General features: G+C 41.0%; 1 protein-coding gene across 1 annotated transcript; it reads right to left on the bottom strand.

Annotated features, from left to right (window-relative positions):
* Positions 1 to 2,009: 2,009 nt before the first annotated feature.
* Positions 2,010 to 8,664, bottom strand: BRS3 (bombesin receptor subtype 3). The gene is made up of 3 exons (XM_050964860.1): positions 7,119 to 8,664; positions 4,187 to 4,538; positions 2,010 to 3,559 (listed from the first exon to the last, which is right to left on the bottom strand). Exons 1-3 carry the CDS (start codon positions 7,550 to 7,552, stop codon positions 3,164 to 3,166), a joined length of 1,182 nt encoding a protein of 393 aa, XP_050820817.1. The 5' UTR covers positions 7,553 to 8,664; the 3' UTR covers positions 2,010 to 3,163.
* Between the last annotated feature and the right edge of the window lie 478 nt (positions 8,665 to 9,142).

Raw genomic sequence — 9,142 nt, 5'->3', positions numbered from 1 at the left:
AAAGATTATGTACTCTACAGTTTAGCCTTCAGCAGAGAAAGTGTCAAAGTTTGGAAACACATGGCAGATTCACTTTCCAGAGGCCCTTCAGAAACGGGGGTATGAAAGTATGGAATTTAAACGCAAACTCTAGGTGAGGAAAGAATGCTTTCTTTTGTTTAAAGTTCCCCATGTTCAACTCCGTGAAGATAAGTTTGTTCATATTTGTGTGGGTTTTTTAATCAATTGTAGGCCTATCCCATAGCCCTATTAGAGGCAAAGGGAAGGGGGGCATCTAAACGTTGTTCAAGGTACATGGGGCCTGATTCTTTACTCCATCCAAGCTGTGCTTGGTGCAGGACTAGCAAGGGAGGGAAAACATGACTTGAAGGCACTTTTACGTTCCCCTTATCCTGGCTACGGCCCAGCTGAGTCCTGTTCTGCTCTGACATCCAAGAATTTCCTGGCAAGTGAGGATCACTGGGGTTCAGGAAGGCCCTGACCATGAGCCTTTTCCCCCCGGAATGCACAGGAGGCTAAGAGGAAGCTGGTTCTGCACAAGTGAATGTGCTGTATCAAGACACAGAGGGTAAGAGAAGATTCCGGAGCCTTATTCTCCATAAAATTGTAGTTTTATGCTAAAATATATTTCCATTGATTTCAGTAATGGTGTAACAGAGTTGGGAATCTGGCTCTTAGTAGTCATATGAAAGTTAGTGCTTGAAGCCTCCAGAATGACACATGCAGAATTACAATGACATAAGGCCAGGTTTGATGGGTTTAAATGGGTAGTTTAAGGCAGACAAAAAGGGTTCATTAGAATTACTTTAGTATTTGCACAGTTTGGTTTTGCTATTCAGTATCAGGAAGGTAAGCAGAGAGAGGATATATATGCACTGTCTACACAATACAGTCAAACCCCCAAATTTTGCAGGAGCATTTCATCCATCCATCCAGTGTTCCAATTTTCTACACACTGGTCGCTGTTGCTAGGGGCAGTACAAGTAATTGCTGCTCAAATGTGTTGCATCTTCAATAGTTAATTTCCCTTCTGATTAGGAAATAAAATATAGGATTTCTCCATCCTGCCTACATACCATATTTTGTCATGCTAACACCTACACTATATTCTCTGTTCTATAAATTCCTCCCCAGTTTCCTTATTCAGATGGAAATTCTGTTTCCTCAGTTTGGCCAATGGAAGGTCCATAGGGATTTCCTGACTCATCTCCTGTAAAGCAAAATTCTAGTTCAGGTCTTAGAAGTGTCATAAAATGTTTGTCTTCTGGGACTTTTGTAACTCTGTGAGCAGGAAGACTGGCTTCCCAGCATTCCCTGACAGGAAGATGACCCATGCCAATAGTCATCTTGAGCTTTTCAGCGCTATACAGACTCTTGTCTACAGACATTATTGTCTGGCAGGTATGTCTCTCATCAAGGTCAATTGACTTGAGAGCAAGGGGACCTTCCATTATGAAAGAAACTTATTCTAATAACCTGGAAAACAAAAATCTAACACTTACTATAAAGCAGTGGTTTTCAAACCAGGTCGTGACCCAGTACTGGACGGCACTGGGTCTCAGTGGCTCTGGTCAGCACTGCCAACTAGGCCGTTGAAAGTCCCAGCGGCGGTGCTGCCCGGCTAAAGCAGGCTAGTCCCTAACTGTTCTGACACCAGGCTGCGCCGCGGCCAGCAGCAGGTCTGGCTCCTAGGCAGGGTGGCGGATGGGGGAGCGCCACAGGGCTCTGTGTGCTGCCCCCTCCCCAAGCACTGGCTCTGCACTCCCATTGGCCGGTTTACGGCCAATGGGAGCTGAGGATAGTGGTGTCTGTGGGCAAGAGCTGCACGGAGCTCTTTGCACACCTCCTCCTAGGAGTCGGACCTGCTGCTGGCTGCTTCCGGGATGCAGCGCGGTCTGTGGTGCCAGGACAGACAGGAAGCCTGCCTTAGCACCCGTGCTGTGTCACTGACCGGGAGCTGCCTGAGGTAAGTCTGCCCCCCAACCTTATGCCCCAATCCCCTGCCCCAGCCCTGAGCCCCCCAAACCTGGAGCCCCTTCCTGCACCCCAAATCCCTCATCCCTGGCCCTACCCCAGAGCCTGCACCCCCACGCCAGAGCCTTAACCCCCTCCTGCACCCAATCCTCTGCCCCAGCCCTGAGCCCCTCCCACACCCCAGACCCCTCATCCCCAGCTCTATTGTGTCATGTGCATCAACAATTTTCTTCAACTGGGTTTCCAGAAAAAAAGTTTGAAAACTACTGCTTTGAAGCAAACTAACTCCCAGCACCTGTTCTAGCTCTTACTGACTGTTGAGTTGATAGGATAGATATATTGATCAAGGGAGGAAAAATCAAATACTAAATAATAACACTTAGTACTTTTATAGGAATTTTTGATCTATAGAGCTCAAAGTACTGAACAAAGGTGGGTAAGTATGATTATCCCCATTGAACAGATGTGAGTGCCAGATGTGGATTTTCCACCCCCCTGAGCAATGCTGTTATACTGACATATGTTTGTAGTGTAGACCAGGGCTTAGCACTGTCTCATCATTGTGCTATCGCTTTCAGCGTAGTTTATTTTTTTTCATAAACTGAAATTAAACAACCTCCCCCTAAACTTTCACGCCAGAGTTTTGACCATTGTTCAATATTTGGTGCAAGGAAAGTGACAAAATAAGAAACCTCTGTGGTTTGTCATTCTATGGAGAGCTGCTTCCTTTTTTAAAAATATCAAAGGCAACGTAAATGCTCAACAAAAGGCAGCGCTCATTGTCACTACTCTGTGGCCAAGAGTATAACAACAATTCTAATTTTCTGAAGACAGAACCAGTACAAAAATATTCCTGCAGCTCGAGTGAGTTTAAATGTGTTTAACTGAGCTTAACTTTGTCAGCTTGGTGCAGAAACCTCAGGCATATGGAAAGGATGCATAACATTCCCAGGGAATAGGCACTGTCCTTCTGACTGAGCTTATATCAGTTGTGTTTCTTCTTTTCCCCACACACACTGATGTGATTTCTCCATTGTATAATTGAAGATATTAAGAAGTCCTGCTGAAGATGCTTTCACAGACTGTATGAAGGCTGCATTCTTTTGTTTACTTGCGGCTCCTAGCAGGGTCCCAGTGCAATGGAATCTTGGGGGAAGCATGATGTTGGCACATCTCCATTATCGAAGGACTAAACACTCTCCTCTTCTTTTGTGATACTATAATCTGTTAGCAAAGTAACACTGATTTCTGAGCCATTTGTGCTGCCTGTGGCTGACAAAGCTCTGGTAGGTGTGTTGCTGGGAGGCCGTGTGGGCAGCCTCACCTTGCAACACAAGATTTGCTTTTTAAAATGTTGGCGGAAACTTTTACTCAGCCAATAAAGAGCAAAGGGATTGACACAGGAATTGCTGAAGGCCAGAGCCCGGGAGAAAATAGTGACTATAAGATGAAAGGCAGAGGCATCTACGGAAGAGTGGTAGGTGAAAGATCGATACAAATAGAGAATGTGGTTAGGCAGCCAGCAGAGGGCAAACAAACCAACTAGCACCAGCACTGTTTTTGCCACTCTCTTGCGGGATTCAATCTAGGAAAAAATAATTGCATATCTAGTATTAATAATACATATTTATGTATTATGCTACTCCCTGGAGGGCTCTGAGACCCTTAATAAAAATCAGTCTACATACAATCATTGAAAGGCAGCATGGCAACAAAGCAGAAACTAAAGCATTTTCATTTTCACCCTTACATTTTTGTGCCTTTGGATAGGGTGTTTTCACTTGGGAGCATCTGATTATGAAATTCTCTCTCCCACCCTTTGGTCTGATAGAACCCATGGAGGCCTCATCTAGACAAGGATTTAAGGACCGTGATGTTAACACATTAGCTAATGCATTCTAGAGCAGGCTCTGTCCCTCAGTGTTTAGAATTTAGTGAAAGGTGCCATAACTACTAAATTCAGTGTGGTTCTGATTCGTAAAGCATAATTCATTGCTATTCAGCAAAGCATTTAAGCACATACTTAAAATTAAATCAATAGGATTTAAGCACGTGCTGCTTGTGTATACAGGCTGCACTTTACATAGACTTGTTACTTGTCTGCTGTGTATACTGTATATGTAAAATGTTTGCACTTATATTAAATTAAGATTTCAATCAGCATGCTTAGATTTCTAAAAGCTGGGCACCTGAGATTGTGATCCTTACTTACCTGTTTACGGGCATGGCCATGTTCTTCAGCTGGCATGTTGAATGTGCTTTTGTACAATGTTTTGGCAATAAGAAAATAATAGACAGAAATGACAATTAGCGGTATAATATAGAACACCAAAAAGCAAACCAGAGAATGAGCTTCTTGCAGAATCTTCTCAGATACAGGATAAGGGGCACATGCTTCAAAAGATACATTTTTTTCAGGATTGCTGAATGAATATAAATCCGAAAATACAGCTTCTGGGATTGCTAATATCATGGAGACAATCCAAACACAGCCAGCTTTACAGCAGGTCTTCAGAACTGCATCTGATGTTTGCAGTTCCAAGGGCTTAACAATAGCTCTGTACCTAGAAACAACACCAACATCATAGTGTTAGAAAAAATGCAGTAACATTAGTCTTGTGGCACCAATAATTTAAATTTGTGGGGACAAATTCACGCCTGATATATCTCCACTAAGGTTAACATAATTGTCTTGGGAATGTAAAGGGATGAATTTGGTCCATTTTAGTTTTTAAAATGATATATATATAATGCATTTGTCCTTCTGTGTTTTGAAGTGATGCTAGCCTCTCCATAAGGAAGGCAGAAGCTCAGGGATGAACTTTAAGCATGTACTTAAATCCTATTGACTATGATTGTCTTGAAACTTTTCTCCCCCAGAATGATCATATGTCCAAAATAGACTGGTCTGCAAACTCCAAATTCAGTTTGCTTTGTAAACCATTCTGAGGAGAGGTGCCATCTAGTGTTTGGTGGGGTTTCATGTGTAAGTTAATATTTGTGGGGCGGAGAGGTGGAGTTGTATATTCTGTATTATATGTGCACAAGGGGAGGTAAATGGGGAATTTACAAAGATATGTAATATAAAGAGCTGATGGTTGCACATGCCCCACATTAAAGGTAAGCATGAAAGGGCTGAATTAAAGTTTTGTGGAGGTAGACATAGCAACAAAAGGCAGAGGAGGGCACTTGAAGGGAAGATGGAGTGCTCCTTCCCAGTCTAGTTCAGCCTAGAAGAAGGACCAGGAAGCTCCCAGACTTGGAATGAGGGGGGGACGACTGGAAACTGACCATTTTGCTACTCCAGATGGACTATTCCGCTCGCAAGAGGCTTTATAAGTTCAGGGATGTTTGTTTTCCTGATGGCTGCAGGCCATTCCTTGGTTGCCGATGGTTTGTTCTTGTTTTTGGACTAGGCAAAAGAAAACTTTTGCACTAATTCCTTGTGCAAAACAATCACAGCCCAGGTCACACTCATACAGGACAGTTTACACATGTATACAGAGCAAGATTTAAAATAATATATAGACACTTATAAACTGACCTGTTGTTGATTCCTGGCTGTACTGCTGCAACAAGTGGGCTTAACCAGACCGCAGGGGGCGGGGGGGAGAATGTGTGGACCTGGGTAAACGTGTGGGGACAGGAGAATGTGGAAGGCAAGGGACCAAAAGGGAGGACTGGGCATAGGGAACCACACTCCCTGCTCTCAGAATGGATGAGCCCGGAGTTAGGCAGATTGGGGAGATCCATGGAAGAGAGCAGGAGACAGACATGAAAGAGAATACAGTGAAACTGGCACAGATCAGTATGGAGGGAAGGCAGAGCCTTCAGTGGAGTTGTACCAATTTACACCAGGTGAGGATCTGGCCCTCTGTTTCTCCTCTGGGCAAAATTAGACACACTACTGCAGACTAGAACTTTAGTAATAACCTTTTTCTGACCCCAGGCCCTCAGCCAATCAGAATACAGTTGCTCATGGTGTTATAATTAACACATGTTCTGAACTTTGAGAGTAATTTTAACCATATAGTTACTGGATTAAAATGTTGTTCCAGGCAATTATAGGATGGCATCCAGTAAGAATTGAATTCAGAAGCAGTTGCCCATTTTCCTAATACCGACTTGGATTTATTTTTTTTTTCTCGTTCTATATACTTGACCTAGTTTGCTATTAACTACTTTTTCTAGTTACTGGTATTTGAAAACCTTTTCCTTCCTTTAACCTTGAGAGTTCACTTTGACTGTTTGTAGTCTTTGATAATTCATGCTTATTACACTGCTGCCTTCTATTTGTTGTTATTCAGTCATAAATAAAGCACATTGTAAATGCTTCTTGGTGAAAAGGGTTATTCCAAATCACTTGTGAAGTCAGTCAGATGGAAGCACTTATGTGCTCTAATAATAAAGTATTCAGATTAGTCTGAGTTTAATTTGAGGTCCTATGAAATAAAATGTCACTGGAAAAGCTACAGTAACTAGAAGTACAATAGCAATTAAAATATTGAAATAGTGCTACATTGCATCTCAATCATAGTGCGCAATTGCCGTGCTTAAAATTCTTATTGTATTGCAATAGCCTTCAAATTGTAAAGAAAGTCTTAAAAGTAATTTGAACTAACGGTTTTGATTATATTTTACCCCTCAGTGGCAGTCAGTTTAGTCAGAGTTTTAAGGCCTGATCCGAAGTTAATGGAAGGATTCCCATTGTCCATAGTCCTTTTCATATGAGGATGTGTTGTTCATCCTCATTGACTTCTTCTGTACACCACTAGGTAGCACCAATATACAAACTATATTTTCCCTGCTGTGAGCCTTTTATCTTTCTTGATTCAGTAGAGGGAAAAATGCCTTTCTTACATCACTTCAAACTAATAAAAGGTCAGATTATTTTTTTAAATTATTTTTAAATCCACTTCATTAACACTTTCAGAGAATATTGATCTCTTAAACAGATTGGAGTTGATTTTTAATGATCATTGGAAAAAAATCATCTAGCTTTTAATGGGAACATTTAACATCATATTTATCTATCCAAGGACTAAGTATTACAGATTAATGCAAAGTGATGGCTTCTTCCCTTTTATTCATTTCTATCTTAATACACAAGTATTTCCTGACAAACCAAATTGCTGCAGACCTACCTGTCCGCACTGAGAACAGTTAAAGTGAACACTGATACTCCAACTGACGTTAGCTGGATAAAAGATAACAGCTTGCAGCCAATTCTTCCAAAGAGCCAGGTATCTACAATGTAGCGTGTTGCATCTACTGGCACACAGGTTAACAAAAGAAGCAGGTCTCCAAAAGCCAAGCTGGTTATGAAAATGTTTGGAACCGTCTGCATTGATTTAATCTTGAAAAAGACTTTGATGAGTATAGCATTTCCGAGGAGACCCACTGAAATGATTACAGCATATGTAACATAAATTGTGCACAGTATTTCTAATCCTGGAAAGGAGTCTTCAGTCCATCCTTGATCTGCAATACCGTTGTCAGTGATAGATCTCAGTTGTTCTGTAATATTGACCGATGTGTGTGAAGTCTGATTAGCTGAATGCCAGTGTGCCAGAGACATCTCTTTAAATGTGTCTTCTGTCCAGGCTGAGTTGAAATTGTTGAGAAATGTTTAATTCTCAACCTGTATCATGTCAGTAAGAAAGACCGTTTAAAAGGTATATAATTATGTTTGAAATTAAGATTCCTTAGTACTTTAACTAATTCCTTTCCCCACTCCTAACTCCCAAAGTATGATTGGGATAATGCACACAGATCCAGTACTGAACTGTGTGGGAGGTGGAGAATTCTTTTATTGGCTTTTCAGCCATTGGAGGTGGGGAGGGAGGAGGAAAAGAGAGGTTCTTAAAGGTATTATCTGCAGTCATTTTTTTTCTAATTGAGATACTTGTGAATAGATTTTTTTTATTATTATTACCTAGTAAATATTTCTTAAGACTTTGTTACATATTTTACAAAAGAAATATACCCTGTACTACTTATATAGGAAACCTTTCAGGTTATCAGAAGATTATAGATAAGTGTAAAGTCTACTAATTAACATAGTCCTCCGCAGCATGCATTAATAGTGGATAAAAACATATTGAAACACAGATAATGAATATCTATAGGAAAAGATATCAAGTCATGAAGCTGTGTTGATTTTTACTATTGTATAGATCAGTGCCCTACAGAAATGTGGACACAGTAATCCAGTGGGCTGCCAAAAGACAATTTAAGGTAGCAAACTATGGCTCCATTGCTGCTAATGCTTACATACATGTTTAATTTTACTGACCTGAGCAATCCCATTGACTTCATTAGAATGACTCGTGGTTAAAGTTAAGGAGATATATCAGGGGTTGCAGAATTGAGGCCTGTTATCTTGTGATCACCCATATACCTGTCAGATATGACTGGTAGGACTGATAACACTGGTCTACAATTTTTGAGAAGTCGTCTGCTTCAGAGATAAAATGTGATATTTATTATGTATTTTGATGTGCTGAATTCAAATATGACAATTAAAACAACTGGTTGGCTACTGTTTCTAAGATATTTAAGTTTTTACATTTTATGTCTATGTATATTGTGTAGATAGTAGAGTTTTAATCATAAATTGTAAACCTAGGTCTTTTCATGTGTTTATGGTTGCTTTACATGATATTTCACCTGTCTTGTTTATGTAACACTTTAAAAATCAGCAAAAGGGTTCTATAAATAAAATTCATTATGAAACAAAAGGCAAAAAACTATTATGAACATAATTTAGTCCTATTCAGTGTCTACTCAGCGCTTCTTGGCTTGTCTCTTGTATTCATTAAATGGAGCATCTCTTGTCACTGTCCAGCAACAGTCTGCAAGCATTGATGGGCTCCATTTGCCCTGATAGCCTGCCAGGAGATTCCACTGCTGTAGTCTGGAGCCCAACAGCTCTGCCTTACTCTTGGGTAGTTCCAAATCCCTGACAAGGTCATTCAGTTCACCTTGTGTTATGAGGTGTGGTTCAGAGGAGGAGGATGGGAGAAAATGTGGGTCCTGTGACACTGATGGTTCAGGACCAGAAGTTTCATCCTCTTCCTCTTCCTCATCTGACTCAAGTGAGAATGATTCTGGTGCATCAGGAACCGGCAGTCCTTCTCCGTGGGGTACTGGCGTATAGCTGATGGAA

The sequence above is a fragment of the Gopherus flavomarginatus genome, chromosome 8, assembly GCF_025201925.1.
Source record: "Gopherus flavomarginatus isolate rGopFla2 chromosome 8, rGopFla2.mat.asm, whole genome shotgun sequence".
Lineage (NCBI taxonomy): Eukaryota > Metazoa > Chordata > Testudines > Testudinidae > Gopherus > Gopherus flavomarginatus.
Note: the sequence above shows the minus strand (reverse complement) of the source record. Positions and strands in the feature narration are given on the sequence as shown.